General features: G+C 52.5%; 1 protein-coding gene across 1 annotated transcript in view; it reads right to left on the reverse strand.

Annotated features, from left to right (window-relative positions):
- The window catches only part of CDH23 (cadherin related 23), a 466,374-nt gene that overhangs the window by 249,109 nt on the left and 200,453 nt on the right, over nucleotides 1–16,812 (reverse strand). Inside the window, exon 10 of the mRNA XM_059054180.2 lies at nucleotides 9,120–9,198. Within this exon, the coding sequence (XP_058910163.1) occupies nucleotides 9,120–9,198 (79 nt within the window). The remainder of the gene's footprint in view (nucleotides 1–9,119; nucleotides 9,199–16,812) is intronic.

Genomic DNA, 16,812 nt, shown 5'->3' on the forward strand with positions numbered 1-16,812 from the left:
CAGTAGGCACTCAATTAATATCCACTGGTTAATTGAATGAATGAATGATGAATCCTAGGATTCCAGTCCGGCACGCAGACCAGCAGGTTGACATGAATCACTTGGTTTCCCAGGCAGAATAGTAAAAGATAGCAAAAAGAATGTGGGTTTTGGAAGCAGGAAGGTCTGGGTTTGAATCCTGTGTCCCCCACTTATGTGCTGTGGGACCCTAAGCATGTCTCGGGAGCTCTGTGGGTCTCGTTTCCTTATCTGTAAAATGGCTCTGGCCAGCCGCCTTCTGGGGTTAGGGTGAGGGTGAGAGAGGATGTCTGTAGCCCAAGGCAAACTCTCCCACAAGTTCAGAGAGAGATATATACAAGATGTTAGAGCAGCATGGTTTGTAATAGCAAAAATCAGTGTATACACCATTCGACAAGAAAATGGATGACCTGTGATAGTTTCACATGATGAAGTAATACAGAGTAATGAAAATGAACAAATAATATCCACATCAAAAAAAAAATATCGATGGATCTTAGATATATCATATTGAAGAGAAAACACAAGTCCCAGGAGACTGTGTATGATACTTTTTAAATAAAGTTCAAAGACAACTAAATGCAAGCAATATGCAATGTGACAAAATATTTTTTAAAAGCAGATGAATGAAAAAATGCAAGATTGAAAGAGACAGCTATGGGATGGGGAGGCAGGGGATGGACTGAGGAGGAACACAGGTATGTGAGGTATGCATGATGGTTTAGCTCTTGGTTTGGTTGGTGGGTTCACGGGTGTCCACAATATTGTTAAAAATTAATAATGAAACCAAAGTGGACCAGTGCTGACCGGGAGCCAAGGACGATGTCTAAAGCAGTTCTGTGTGCCTGAAGTGTGCCAAGATAAAGAAAGAGAATGCAAAACAAATGCCGGCTAATTTCACAACCCTCCAAGGATCTCAAGCCCCTAGAAGTTTAATAAAAAGCAGTTATTTAGAGATGAGGAAAAACTAGAAATGAGCCAAATTTTTAAAAAGACAAATACCTGTTGACCTGGGGAAACCAGACTAGAACTTCCCACCAAAGCAACCACTAGGCATGAAGTAGAATGAGCCCCAGCCCCCGAAATCAGCCTCCAGCCACGACTGGTCTGCCAGACTCCAGGCCTGGAGAGAAGTGGGTTCTGAGCTGAGTTGAGGGCCATCCCGTGTCCAGCTGTGGAGGCGGAATCGAGGTGCTGCTTGGGCCTAAGTGGGAGGTCCTGGGCGTGCTCCCACAGTACATGGGGCCCACAGGAGGTTCTATAGTGTCTTGAGCAAGGGTCAGAGACTCCTGCCCATGAGGAGGGTGAAGGAAAGAGGAGAAGCAGAAAGGGAGGGTCTCAGACCATGGCGGTGAAACCTCTTCAAACTCCACTGACCAATTTGACTCATGGGAAAGAAGCAAGGGGCAAGGCACAGCTACTGACAAAGAGCATGCAGGGCCTCAGTAAAGGAGAGAAGAACAAAGACTCAGGTTTATCACAAAGGTGGGGCATAGAAGAGTGTGGGGAGCAGGAGCAAAGAAGAGGAGGGAGAAGGATCAGGGAGAATGAAGTATGGGCTCTCCCGTGGTTCATCAGGAGGAATTTAGTGTTAGTGTGACCTATTGTTGTTGTTTTGGTATGTGGTGGGAGAGAACTGGAAATAATATATGTTTAATCAAATTTTTAAAAAGTCAGAGGCACTGTCCCTAAATATTGTTGAAAGAAGAGAGCCATGGGATGCAAACTGGATAAACCTTGGATGGCACGTTCATTCCAGCTCTCAAGAGAACGCCTGTCAACTACCAGTGGCTGATGGAGGCTTGGAGACCCATTCAGGCTCAGTGGGAAAGTGTGCCGTGATCAATTAGTGATGTCTGCCTTGGTATGGGATGGGGGAGATCTGATACACATGTTGACACGGGTCTAGTGTGGCAGTCATAGGTGTAAGCAGATCAGCTTTCCTTATGAATATGTCCCTTTCTGCCTAGGCTACCACCAGGACCCCAGAAACCTAGACTTAGAGGTTAGAAGCTTCTTTGTCTCCCCCTTTTCCTGTACCATCTATTTTCACTGTATCACCTTGCTGACTTCCCCCCTGTACAACTTCACAACAACCCCCAGTCCTCCCCTAGACTGATGCAGTAACCTGTTAGCAGATCACCCTCATTCCAGTGCTTCCTGTTCCGATCATCCAGAACTCCTATGAGAGAAATCTTCTGATGACCCTCCCACCCCCAGCCATGCTCAAGCACCCATGTCTTTCGCCTTGTGTGCCCTCCACCAATTGGCCCCGCCACTTGTCTCTGATCTGCCCTGACTCTTCCCTGGCTCCCTCTTGGCTCCATCCGTTCCCCACTGTGCCTGGCCAGATGTCCTGAGGTTTCTGGGGCTTCTAGGCACCCACTGTGTACTCCAAGCCAGGGGCTTTGGTGTGCAATTCAGACTTCCAAAGCAGATCTGCTTTTCCTGAGTTTTTACTTCTTGTGGGGAGAAACATGCCAAGCAGCTTAATCACAAGGGCTTTGAAGTGATTCAAATGATGGTCTCCTGTGATAGCTGTCTCCCACCAGGCCATAGCCAGGGGCCCGATTTAGTTATTGACATATGTGGGGGTGTGGGTTTGGGCAAGTCTGACTGCTTATTCTTCCTCTCTCTCTCTCTCTCTCTCTCTCTCTCTCTCCACACACACACACACACACAGCTTTCATTTCAAAGCGCTCAATGTATTTCCAAGGAACTGCATCACTTGGTAGCATTGAAAGTGAAATCCAGTGAGAGCTTTGTCCTTCACTAAACAACCTAGGCAAGTCCGCCAGTGTGACCCAGTGGTGAGGCCACTGCCTTTCAAGCTGGGACTGAGGGCTTTCAGCCCTGATACTGCGCACCTATTCTTCATTCTAGGTCAGTGTTTCTCAACCTGTGTTTCATTATCGCATGTCCCTCCAACCTCCCTAGCCATTTGAGACATTTTTCCTAACTGCTCCCCCAAGCTGCATGAAATTTTAATACCACAGATATAACATATGTATATCTGTGCCTCATACATAAAAGAAGTAAGATATTTTTTACCTCTCAGAATAAATTTTTGCCCCCTTGGGGGTGATATTATCTTGTTGATGACACGTGCTCTTCTAGACCAGAGCTTCTCAAAGGGTGCTCCCCAGGCCAGCCACACCAGCAACACCTGGGCCCCACCCCTGGAGTTTCTAATTCAGGTTTAGGGTGGGGTAAAATATTTTTCATTACTAATATAGTTCCCAGGTGAAGCTGATTTGGAGACAACGCTTGGAGAACCAGTGTCGTCATGCAAATTGGCTATATTCTGGAACCCAAGAGACTTGGGTTCAAATACCTGCTCTTCTGCTTTGTAGCTGTGACCCTTGGTCAGTCGATAAAAGTCCCTGAGCCTTGCTCTACATGCCTATAAAGTGGAGTAATAATGACTCCCTCATACACTACTGTGAGGGATAAACGGGTCCAGCCAGTGCCTGGCACACAGCAGGCACCCAACAAATCGGGTTCCCCTCCTCTCACCCTGGGAGATATTGCAGAACTGCAGGAGGCCCAGGGAAGCAGGGCTCAGATAGGGAAAGGGATGATGAGAGAGGTTAGGCCTCTTCAGTCTGGAAAGTGGTGTCTGGGCTGAGATGGCGCTGTAATGCAGAAAGTGGTGGAAAGTGCTAGCTTGGGCTCCTTCACCAAATCCTCACACCCCAGGGTAGTGAGGGCCTTAGGGAGCTGGAGAAGGGTTTGTTTAGTGTCAGCTACAGGAAGGAGAGAGTGAAATGACAGAATTCATCAGTCCAGTATTTACGGAAAATGAAAATGCCTCCCCGTTGACCTGCTTGCTTCCACCTGCCCTCCTCCAGCCCACTGTGAGCTTTGCGCGACACAACCCCGACCACGTCCCTCCCCTGCTGATCTGGCTCCCCACTGCCCTCAGGACCAGGGCCTGGCATTCTCCTGGGCTGGGCATTCTACACCCTGCGTGGCTGGCCCTGCCTCCCCCTGTGGCCTCCTCTCCCACGGCCTCCCTCACGTGCTGCGCTCAGCCACACTCAATTACTGCAGCGCCAAGATCGGGCTGCACGCCAAGATTCTCCTGCTCTGGGATCTTCGTACTTGCTGTTCCTCTGCCTGCAACAGACCCTCCCTCCACACCTCCTGGCTGCTTCCTGCTCATCAGTCACGGCTGGCTTAGACGGTCTCTCCTCGTTGAGCCTCCCCTGCCAGGGACGGCTTGGGAGGCACCCCCCTCCCATGGATTCTTTCTCACTTTGTATGACAGATATTTTTGAATATACACAAAAGTAGAAAGAACAGTCTAGTGGACCCCCCAAGGAGCCATTGTTCCATGTTAACAATTATCAGCACAGCCCCTGCTGCTCTCCACAGCGTTCCACCAAGGCATTGCAGCCTGTCCCCCTGACTGCCTGCAGGTTCCTGAGGCTGAGACAGTGATTCGGGCCCCATCAGCTCTCAGGACATTCGCACAGAGAAGACCCTCAATCCACTGTGGGTGGATATTAAGAGTCCCCATTTGTTGAGCACTTACTACAAAGTCAGGTGCTCTGCTAAGTGCTTACACGTCTTAGCTCACTGAACCCTCATAGCATCCCTGTGAGACACGGGTTATTATTACCTCCACTTTACAGACTGGAAAACTGACGCTCGGGAGGTCAAACAGCTGGTCGGTGGTAGAAGGCAAGCCAAGGCGGTCTACCTCTGCAATAGAGCTGCTCATTGAAATAGAATGCGAGCCATATGTGCTATTTGAAAATTTCTAGTAGCCACGTTAAATGAAAAAATAAGTAGGTAAAGTTAATTTTAAGAGTATGTTATCTTTAACCCAGTACATTGAATATACCATTTCAACATGCCATCAATGTAAGACATTACTGAGATATTTTACAATCTGTTTTTCATACTAAGTCTTCAAAATCCTGTGTGTTATCTTTACAGCACAGCTCAAATCAGACTGGCCACATTTCAAGTGCTCCAGTGCCACACGGGCAACCGTATTGGCCAGCACAGCTAGCAGTCACCACCCTGGACACGGCCCTAAGGCCTGCACTCTCAACCACTTACTTCTCTATACTTAAATGAATTAAGGAGAAAGTGAGTGACTGGGAGTCCCAAGGACCTCTGGTCCTGATCTTTCTTTGACAATAATGCTTAATATTTTATGGCCCTTTAGAGTCTCTCTGGCATCATCTCATCTGCCACGGGAGTTATCATCTCCATTCCATGAATGAGGATTATGGGGTTAAGAGGGCCAAACGCCTTGGCTGGACACCCTGCGGCAGGTGGAGGTGCTGGGCCTCAAACTGACAGTTCTGGACTCCAAGTCCAGGGCTCTGCAGGGCAGCTGCCCCTTGAAGCAGGACTACCTCCATCTGGTAGAGGAGGGTGTCTGCTCAGACCACAGGATGGGCTGGCCACTGGGGATAGGAGCCCGCAGAGTTCCTTCCAGAGGTCAGGCCCTGGAGGAAGTGATGCCTTTGGTGAGTGGCAGGGCAGGCACAGGCTGAGGGAGAGATGGGGTCCGTGCCAGGTCCTCTCTGGGCAAAAACCTTGTCCGTCTTTGGTCGTAGTTTGGCCACAGAGGCTGGGAACAAATTGATGGCAATGGAGCCATAACTTACCTCTGAAGGCCTCTTTGTTCATGGCAAAACAGAGGGGTCATTAGTAATCGGGAAAGCACTGGTGTGCGGACATAAATCCCCCCAGCTGTAGGCATGATAAACAGCCCGGAGGGGACAGGGCCTCAGGGTGCTGGGCAGGTTAACCTTGTGCCATGGATCAGTGTGGGCTCAGGCCTGTGTCCGAGGCAGACCACCTGCCCAGGTTCTGGAGGTGCCTGGAGACTCGGTCACCCACAGTACCTTCAGGACTCGCACCCAGCTCCAGGAGCCCCTGAGGCCCTCAGTTCTTCCTTTCTAATGAAAATGGTTCCAGAGCACCTGGGCTGGAGCACGCTCCCACACTGGGCACTCAGGGCCAGCATGGGGCAGTCAGCATGAAGGGGCCCAGGCAGGGCATCCCTTCTTCTTGCTTCAAGCCAAACAGGCACCGGCCAAGCCACCTGGGAGAGGGCTGCGACTTAACACCCCTGGAGAGGCAGGTGTGTGAGGCCAGGCCCCCGGGAGACAATGTTCTTTGCAGCAGTGTCTACCCTGGCCGGCTGGGGGAAGTAGAGAAGAGGCCAAATCCTAGCCTCTCTGTCCACCTGTCCCCCTGGGGACTGTGCCCTCCTGCATGCCTGTCTGCTTGGGCTTGGGCTGAGGCTGGCTCACAGGGAGTCCACACTGGCCCAGGCCTGGGGGGAAGGGCCGGCAGGGGAGCCAGGTGCTCAGGATGGCAAGGGAAGAAAGAGGACTGCCCTTTCCTCAAGCTGTCTGAAAAGGATTTGGGTGCTGTCGGGTGGTGACAAATACCCATGACAATGAAGACCATCGTGGCGACCCTGCCAAGTGCTATCTCACCGAGGATGGCAGACATTTGCCGCAGTGCTGCCCCCTCCATTTCCACACCCATGGCAGACTCTACCAACTGAATACCGCACTGAGCCTGCTTGGCTTCATGGTCCTCTTCAGGCAGCCATTACCAATCAATCAAAGTTGGCAGGTAAGAGAAGACCCATTTGTCATCCTTTCTAAAAGCCCTCAAGGCACATCTGTGCTGGCAACGGGAATCCTATAAAACTATTCTAAGTGTTCCAGGCCTTCCAGAACTTTCTGCCTCCTGCCCCCACCTTCACACACATCCCCTACCTGTCGTCTCACATCCTGGGTCTCCCTTCTCGTCCTGTTGTTTGCACTTGGGAACCTGGCCCAGGAGAGCGTGCCTCTGGAAATCTCACAGGATGCTGCCTCAGGCAATTGCCCCCAGACTCTAAGCTTCAGAGCCCAGCCCAGATACCAAAGCAGCTCTGCCCTGCAGCCTCCTGCTCTAGAGGAAAGGGGTGACCAGGGCCATCTTTGAAGGTTAGAGAGGACCTAAGGGTCTGGGGCTGGTGGCCTGGCACCCAGCACGGACCTGAAATGGACCAATGCCCTGGAGGATGGCCTCCCAGTGTCACTGCAGGAATTATTTCCAGTCTGGCCATGACCTCAGGCCATGTCCTGGCTCCCTGCTCCCCACCCTCATCTAGGAGTATGTCTGGAAGCAGTCCAGAGACAATGAGATGAGGAGACAATCCCTTACCCAGCCAGGTATCCCGCTCATGCTGCCACCTTATACTAGGCCCCCAACTCCATCACCCTTGGGGCTCATCGGTGTTCCCTCAGATCTCCAGCACAAGTCCCTTGTCACTGGGAGGCACTTGCTTTGCTTCCCAATTTGACAAACTCATGAAGGATACCAGCATCAGCACGGGCCTCTCTTCTCCTCTGCTCACCAGGAGAGGGCCCGCTAATTCCCAGGAGGACTCTGCCTTCCTACAGAACGGCTTCCTTCCTAGGACCTCCTTTCCCATATCATGGCCTAAGGACCACCTGCCTCTGGAGAACTGGGAGAAAGGACCTTTCCTGGGTTGCACCCCAGTCCTACAGAATAAGAATCTTTATGTATGCCAAGGACTCTGTATTTTTGGTAGGAGCCCCAGGTGATTCTTGTGCAATACTGGAATTTGAATACCCATTACTCTAGAGCGATGTTCATTCATTCATTCTACAAGTACATATTGGGCTTTACTCTTGTTGAGTCCTGTCCTGGGCATCAGAATGGGGAGGAAATGGGGTGCAGGGAGCAGAGGCCCAAACCCACACTGCTGTTACTGACCACATGAGCTGGTCTGACATTCGCTCTGGGTCCTGGGGTCCCCTGGGCTTAGAAGCACAAAAATAGTTCTGCTAGAAGCTGTAGGTCACAGGAAGCCCATAATACCCTGCATTCCAAGGATGTGAGGGGTCTCCCTCACACCAGCTAACCCTCAACATCCGGAAGGTATTATTAGATGCTAGCAGTAATAATCACAGCTAACACTTATAAAGTACTTTACATACATTAATTAAGCTCTTTACATATAGTAAGTCTTCTGACTTTTGAACCACCTAAGGTAGATACTCTTATTGCTCCCATTTTATGGATGAGAAACTGAGGTATGGAGATCCACCCCAGGAAGGATGCTCAAGAGACTCCATCCATGTTCTTGATCACTACACATTGGTGCCTTTTGAGCTTTAGGGAGAAAATGCCTCCCAAATGCCACTCTCTATTCTTGGCAGTGTGGTAGGGAGGGGCAATGGGGTGGACACTGGCCTGGTGGCCTGCCATCCTCCTGGCCATCAGTCTGGCCTGCCCAGATGCACCGGGCTGACTGTTCACTCACCAGCGGGTTGGGCAGGGAGGCCACGTGTGGGGTGTGGGTGTGGGTGAGGCCACGTGTGGGGTGTGGGTGGGGGTGGGAGAACAGGGACAGGTCTGGAGTGTGTGAGTGAGTGAGGAGTTTCTCCCGGACCTCTCACCAGCCGCCTTGCACCAAAGCCACCTAGTGCCAAGACAGCCAAGGAGCTGCTGCTTTGTTAGTCTTTGGGTGGGGACGTGGGATGAGGGGGTCCCATCAACCAGAACCCTCTTTGCATTCAAGAGAGACTGGGTGGGAAAGGAGCGCTTATGTGCCTCCCTGCAACATTCCAGATGAGACATGACTTTCTAATGGTCAGAAATGTAAAAGGAGCATGAAATCAGCCAAAGTTGCAGCTCTATGAGTTCTAAAGTGATGTAACAGCTTCCATTTTTTCATCAAGTGAGTAAAGAAAAACAAAGAAAATCCCAGAGCACTGGAAGAGTCACCAATGACCTGGGTTTAGAGCCCCAAAGTGCCCAGAAGCCTGAGACCTCGGACAGCGGCGCACACTCCTGCCTTCCAACACCACCCGGCAGTCCCAGGCACCTAAGCCTCCATTCCAAGCTCCTTTTCCCCTCCCCCGCTTCTCCCTTCTTTAGCCGGTCAGTCCCCTGCCTGGGTCCTTTGGCCAAGGTTGTCCCTGGGGGCAGGTCCCTTCATGCCACTGTCCCACATGGCCACAGATCTCTCCACTGTCCTGCAGAGCCTGACGCTCCTAATGTGGCTCTTCTTGGGTCGGGGTGGGGGACCAGGGCAGCCCAGGCCTCACCTGAGATGATGGTGTAGCCAATCCCCCGGGGACTTCCTTTATCCTGGTCGATGGCGGTGATAACACGCACCGTGGTGCCCTGGATGGGAAAGAGAAAGGACTTGAGTTTGGTCGCCCAGCCCCCAGGCTGCTGTTCTTCTTTGTAGCTGTCCTGGCACCCACAGCTTCCCTCCCCATGGGGACTTCCTGGCCAGCCTAGGAAGTAGGTACCGAGTACACAGGCCATCATCCCTGGGACATACACTGAGGCCCCCAGGCAAACACCTCCATGTCCACTGGACAGGCCCAATCTTGCTGATGTTCTTGCCCCCCCTTCCCCTCCCCATCTCCCCTCATTTGGATAAACCACCCAGGGAAGAAGAGCTGATGGAGGAGCATCCAGCAGGAGGACAAGAGGTCTGGTCTCTATCTCGAACACACATCAATGCTGTGTGACCTCAGGAAGTTTGCTGCACCCCTCTGGTCTGTTTTCCCCACCTTAATATGAATAACAACAACTCAGTTTTCACTAAGGCCTGAGTAAAGGAGAAGCTCATGGATCAACTACTCTGTGAATGAAAGCATCATAAATCCTGAAAATGAGTATCTCCAGGGATGACCGTGACAACCATGGAGGCCACCATGGTCCTCTGAACCATGCCCCATCCAGCACTACAGCTGGCAGCTCCTGCCTCACATGGCTCTGCCCCACACCCCATTCATTCTCCCTGCAGCACTGGGGGAGAAGGGGCTAGGGCCTGGGACTTCAACAGTGAGGATTCAGGGACCCCTGCTTTGGGGAGCACACAATATGCACAGACACTGCTATACAGATATGAGGTTGCTTAGATGCATAAATGTACCCCAGAGTGTACAAGTCCACCTGGAGGAAAGGGTTGTACAGATGGTGACATTTAGGATGGGTCATGAAGAGTGAGTAGGAGTTTGCCAGAGACAGAAAACAAAAAGGAAGGTGCTCCAGGCAAAAGACACAACACCGGGGGGCTTCCCTAGTGGCGCAGTGGTTAAGAATCCGCCTGCCAATGCAGGGGATACGGGTTCGAGCCCTGGTCCGGGAAGATCCCACATGCCACAGAGCAACTAAGCCTGTGAGCCACAACTACTGAAGCCCGCGCGCCTAGAGCCCATGCTCTGCAACAAGAAAAGCCACTGCAATGAGAAGCCCGTGCACTGCAAAGAAGAGTAGCCTCTGCTTGCCACAACTATAGAAAGATGGCGCACAGCAACGAAGACCCAACGCAGCCAAAAATTAATTAATTAAAAAAAAAAGAAAAAGACACAACACCGGCAGGGGTTTGGAGGCGTAAGACTCACTAGGAAGAGATGCTGGCATATAATGGGCACACTCAAATATCAATTGATTGGCCAATTGATTGAATAAATGAACGTACAAATGATTGGATCCTAACTTCGCCACCACCACCACCACTTGCTGAGTCACCCCTCACCCAGGGAAATGTTCACTTTGCTCTCCAGGCCCCGTCACACCAGCCATTCCTGCGTGAGATTCTGGCCCAGGCTGCAGTTCCCCTGACTGATGGAGAGCAGGACAGCCTTGTCCCCAACCCCTAGGGAGATATCAACCCTGGCATTTGCATGTCTAAATGAAGGTCTCCTGTGGCACTGGTGCCTCTCACATATTCACCGTTCATCAGCTGGAGACTGAAGCCTGCAGGCTGCACCCTCCACCCCCATCTGAGCACCTTCTCCTGTGGAAAGAGGCTAGTTCCTGACATGCAGGCCTCTGACCCGGAAGGAGTGCCCTGGGGACAAGGTGCCTCTGACTCCTCCTGGTCTCCCTGCCAGGACACAGGAGGGGCATCTGCCACCTCACCCTCCTGGGGCAGTGCTGCCCCTGCACAGCTGTCACTCCAGCCTCTCCTGAGCCCAGGTGTGTGGCAATCCTGAACGCCCCCAGGTTTGGCTGAGGGAAGGTGAGAATGTTGCAGGGGAAACGTCTCTAGCAGAGAAATGGACACAGCGCAGAGGCGGAGGCCACACAGGAAGCAGGGCTGGCTCCTTCTTTTGCACTCCCGCACCCCACCCCACCCCCCGCCCAGGAGCTCTAGCTAGATCCCATGGGGCAAACAAAGTCAGAGAAAGGTGCCATTAGAGAAGCATCTCTCGAAGTGGGTTCTGAGGACCTGAGCTGTGGGAGAGAGTGTGAAGCCCCTGTGGCGGCAAGGGCCCTTCTCTAGCACTCACTATGTGCCTGGCGCTGCTACGAACGCTTTTTATGTATTAACTCATTTCACCCTCTCAACTACCCCAGGAGACAGCTCCATTTTACAGATGAGGAAACTGAGGGCCATGAGTTAAGTGGCCTTTCCAAGGTCCCACCGCAAGGAGTGAATGGTGAAGCCAGGATTCAAGGTCAGGTACTTTGGCTCCAAAATGCTCTTGCCTGCCAGGAGATGCTGCTTCTGTACCAGGTCATTATAATAATGATAACTGTCATTTATGAAAGTTGTGGTTATGTACCACGCACTAGTGTAAGCACTTTACATGTACTAATTCATGCCAAATATGGAAAAACATACATTTCCTGTCCCTCCCTTGGAGATGCACAATGGGCTTTAATGTGGTAAAGGCTCCCAGAAGTAGTAAAGCAATAAAGAAATCTGTTAACCTTTGTTCTCCCCTGTTTTCTGAGCTGAAGACAGATTCTTTTTGTGTAACATCTTAACAGTCTCAGACCCAGGGGGTACGTGGGAGGTCATTTGGGAAGCACTGCATTAGATCTGAAGGGTCTACACAAATGCTCCCCCCGTCACTCCAGCGGGGCGTCTTTTGGGGGGTATGCCTTTCCTGGTGTCACTTCTTACACAAGAGAGGCCTGAATTTGTCCCCAGGCCTGAGAGTGCAGGACTCTGGTCTGAGGCTCCAGCTGCCAGGAGGGGCTTTCTCAACACAGGGTCAGCTCCCTCTTTTACAGCCCCATCCAATCTAAGCCTCACATGTGTTCCAGCATGAGGGTCCCCTGGCTGCCCCTGGCCTGCTGAGGGCAGGGACTGGCCTGCCAGGTCAGCTGGGCCCAGTGACTACCAAAGCACCATTCCAGACATTCGCTAAACAATAAACCTCAAGGGGCAGCTGCATGCTTGCAGGCGTACAACCAGGGCCTGGAGTGGTTAGTGAACCTTGGGAGGATGGGAAGGGGGCCAGTGCTGGCCTGTGCAAAGAGGGGAGGTGGTGGTCAAGGAACCCTCAGTCCTTAGAGCCCTGTGAGCATCTCCCTATGGGTAGCCCTGCCCTTGGCGGCCTGGAGTCCTCTTGGGTGGGCAGGGCCCAGCTGGCCCAGCGGGCGAGCCAGGACCAGATGGCAAGGAGGCTGGCTCTCCCCAGGAAGAGCCACACCTGAGCTTCCACAAAGAGAGCTCTAAAAGGCTCCTGACAAAGTTTGGGTTTTCATCTTTTTGGACAAATAAATCCATTTTTAATAAAACCCTGAGCTTTTAATACAAGTGCAGCCACAAAGACTGGAAATGTTATGAGAAGGAATTAACAGGGAGGAATAGGGGCTCTTGGGAACCCACGGCTCTTGTTTCAGCATCTCAGTGATTATAGTTTCAATATACTGAAACTTATTTCCAAAGATGAGAGGGTGGAGAAGTGCCCACCCCGGGCCTGGGCCCCTCTACAGGGGTGCACTCTGCCTGGCTGGCTCTCCAGAGAGGTACCCCAGCTTGAGGTGCATCAGGGCATGGCCGGGAGAGCAGGTAGGTGGGCCCAGTAGGGCTAGAGATGGGGCCCACCTGGCCACAGGGCTTGTTCCCTTCACAGGAACCCACACTGCAAGCAGGAGGCTTCCTGGGAAACGAGCCCCCCCACCCCCCGCCCAGAGAGGCTAAAGGTGCACAGGCCTGCAGGGTCCCAACTCCTTATTGGGGGAAGATCAGTACGGCAAGGGGGTTAAGGGTGTGACTCTGTGGTCAGACTGTCTGGATCTGAATCCTTTGAGTGAGTTACTTAACTTCTCACTGCTTAGGTTTCCCCATCTATAAAGTGGGTATTACAACAGTCCCACACCTCAGCAAGTGATACATGTAAAGCACTTGGAACAGCACTGGGTGCACAGAAAATGCTATAAAAGTGACTGTCACTATTCACTGGAGCCTGGAACTGCCGTGTGCATCTGATGAAAGCTAAGAGGCCTCTTCCCAGACTATGCATGCATGTGATGTTCCAAACAATTACAGCAAAATGCAGGCCCCACAGGACCCGAGGTTAATAATCCCCACCCTGGAGGGAAGGTGTTTTCTGGGAATTCTATAGAGAGAACAGCTAGGAGCTCACAGGGAGAGCTAGCATTAGTTGAGCACCTACTGTGTGCCAAGCACTGTGCTGGGCTCCCGCATAGGTTCCTTCACTTTTTTCTCACAACCTCTCACAGTGAGGGTACATGTGGGGAGAACTGCGGCTCAAGGGTTCAGGGATTGGCTTAAAGTCTCAAGGTGTGGTGAGGGGGTGAGTGAGGGTGCCAGAGAGCCCCAGCCTCTGAGGCTTGGGTACCAGTAGGGAAGTCAGGGCAGAGCTGAGAGGAGCTGGGACTGCTCTAGAAGGAACATGACTCTCCCTTCTGTGGCTGCCTCCTTCCACAGAAGCTGTCCAGGACAGTGGCTGAAGCTGGAGCCTCAGGGGTCCCATCTACCTCTTTCTCTGCCGGCCCAGTACCACCCCCTCCCCCCTTTCCATGACAGGATTAAGGACTTGAAAGGATGACATGCAGTTTGCTTAGGGAGTGGGAGGCACCCTTGTGGGGAGGCAGCCGAAGGGGGCCGGAAGAGACTTCCGACAGGAGCTGCCACAGCAGATTCTGAGGCAGAAAATCCTATTTCTCAGTCCTTAATTCCAGTCAATTCCAGTCAAAGGGCTGATAGGCATCGGCTGGCAGTAATTTGTGCAGTTTATCCGCTCTTTTCACCTTCTATCGGTCCTTCACTGACGGGCAGGCCGACATGCTGTTGCTCGAGTGAGGAAATTAAAATTTGATGCAATAATCCCCAATAAGAAGGATTTTATTAGGTAATATATACACTTTAGATGAGGCATGCTGACCTGATACACTGATAGAGGGAGGCGTACATGCTGGGAGCTGCTGATAAAAAGGGGGAATGAGGGACAGCGGGCGAGGGTCCGGATGGAGGCGTCGGGCCAGCAGAGGCAGGGCCGGGGATCGGGGACTCCTGGGTCCTCCGGCCTGGGGGACTGATCAGGCCATGGCATTCCTCTGCCCTGCCCTGGCCGGGAAAGTGCTGCATTAAATCAGGGCTCCACACTGTAAAGGGACATGGAGGGTCCGGATCAAGGCATGGAAACGGATTAGAAGCCTGGAAAAATCAGGCTTAGGGTGTATGGGAAGCTGTGCAAGGGACGTGGTAAACTTTCAAGTCTGGAGGCAGGGAGGAAGGCCAGAGGTGTGTGGACACGGAGGCGATTCTGTGGGTGCTGGGAGAGCCCGAATCTCCCAACTTACTTCCTTGTCTGGCTTGCCCAAGCCTGGTCATGACCCAAGAGGCGGGATTCAGACCTGCTCCCTGGGAGCCCCCCAGACATTGACTTTAGTGGCCTTGCGGGGCCAAAGGGACAACCCTGGCAAGGCAAAGAGATATCAAGGTCCCTCATCCTGAGAAAGAACCATGTCAGATGCCAAGAAACTGAGCAGAAGGAGGGCAGGAGCCAAGGGGAGCAAGGGCCCCGTTTGCCTGTTCTGAGGAGTCATCCTGGCAGGGGCCCATGGAATCACCTGGAAAGTGTGGCTTAGCACAGGGCCCTGCACACAGCAGGGGCTTAATAAACATCTAGAGGATGAGTAAAAGAATGAAAAATAGAATGGATGGCTGGACGAACTCAGAAGTCTGCAGATCTGAAAGGAACACCTGTAGTACTAGCTTGATTTAGTATTACTCTGCTACGATACAGGGATGCCGGGAAAGACAAGACAAACTGAAGGTCTCGGAGGATACTCACACCAACACCCCTCCTGCTGACCACCGAGACTCTGAAATGAGGCTGAAGCTGGGACCCCCAGCCCAAACCAAACACATAACCATGGTGTCCTAATGTCTGCTAATGCTGACACTGCTGGGTGCTTCAATATCTAAAACCCCCAAGCTAGGGAGGCACTATTGAGACCGCTGTAGCCCCAGTTCCCCGAGGAGGAAGAGGTCTGGAAGTCATGTGATTTGGCCAAGCAAGTGCATGGTAGTACAGCGACCTGCTCCGAGACCCCTAGCTGCCCAGTCACCATCGTGTCCTCACTTCAATCGACAAGCTGGCTTTGCCCATATTGTCTGCATTTGGCCCTGAGCATGATGCCCTGGGAGGCCTGTGGGAGGTTTGAGACCAGGTCCCAAAGACTCAGCCACCTTGGTGACCAGGAGCCCCAAAGTAACCCACTTACACATCGGTGAACGTTACAGGTGTGGCTACAATTCAGTGGGAAGTCACGCAGCATAAGGAGGGTGAACTCCAGCGGAGTTGAGGGGGGAGGGATGTCTATGCCTGGGCCAGGGAGGAGGAAGCCAGGAAAAAATTCCAAGAAAGGCCGGCAGTGAGCTGGGAACCAACAGATGGGTGGACTTGGGGTTGGTGACCACAGCAGGCACGAAGGGTGATGAGGATGACAGGATAGTGAGAGGGCTGGTCTGATGAGGGCATTTGTTTGTTTGTTCGTTCGTGCGTTCGTTCATTCATTCACTCATTCCAAAAACACTTCCTGAGCACCCATGGTGCGCTATGCTCACAGCAGACCCCATTCTTGCCGCACTACTCTCGCGTTCCAGCAAAGAAGCCAAGGGTGAGTGAGCCACGCAGGAGCACTGAGCACTAAAAAGGGACGGCCAGGGGCTGGCGGCAGATGGAGGAGCCCACCTCGTCTGAAAGGTCAGGGATGAGAATATGTGCACTTATTAGCAAAGAGGTTTTGGGGGAGGTAGCCTACGGTCTTGAAAGCCCAAGCTCCTGATGTCCATGGACCACCAAGAAAGAGACGGCAGGGGTGGGGACATTCAGATGTCTCCCTCTACCCTCGAAGCAGCTTCAGACACCCGCAACAGGAGGCCAACTTGCTCGTCAGACCCCCCAGCCCACAAGTGGCCCCAAGAAGTGGCTACCCCCTCATACCTGGAGCCTGTAGTAAGGTGCTTGGAGGAGGCCAATGGTCGGGACAGACCACGGTCCCAGACTTGGGGGGCAGGCTTCCTGGTCTGTGGTGGTCCAGGGGCATGGCCTGCACTCCGGTCAGGGGAGCCTGCCTCTCACTTGTACCCAACTCTGCGAGCCTGTGCAGACATGCAGGTGGGGCCCTGAACAGCCACGCGTTCAGGTGTGTGCCCCCCTTTGCTCTCAAAGCTGTGTCTTTCCTCTAAGCACATTTAGTTCCCTCAGAAGGAGCGGCACAGTTTTCTTTCCACAGAGCTGCTCTCCAAGCTGTACATCCAGGGGTTGTGTTTACCCAGAGGAGCCACATTTTTCCAATTCATCAGCCCACAGCGGGTGTTCTATTCTAGTCTATACAAAAGCAAGGATGGCTACCGGACAAGGGATGCCTAGTACTGCCTGCCTGGCCCACAGGTGAGCAAAGTTGCCCACCCACAGCCCCTGCCCGGGGACAGGGGCATGCTTTGTCTCTAAGACCCCCAAGTCACAGCTGACGACCACGGTGGAAACATGGCCCACGGGCAGCCAATCT

This window comes from Kogia breviceps, chromosome 2 (assembly GCF_026419965.1).
Source record: "Kogia breviceps isolate mKogBre1 chromosome 2, mKogBre1 haplotype 1, whole genome shotgun sequence".
Classification (NCBI taxonomy): domain Eukaryota; kingdom Metazoa; phylum Chordata; class Mammalia; order Artiodactyla; family Physeteridae; genus Kogia; species Kogia breviceps.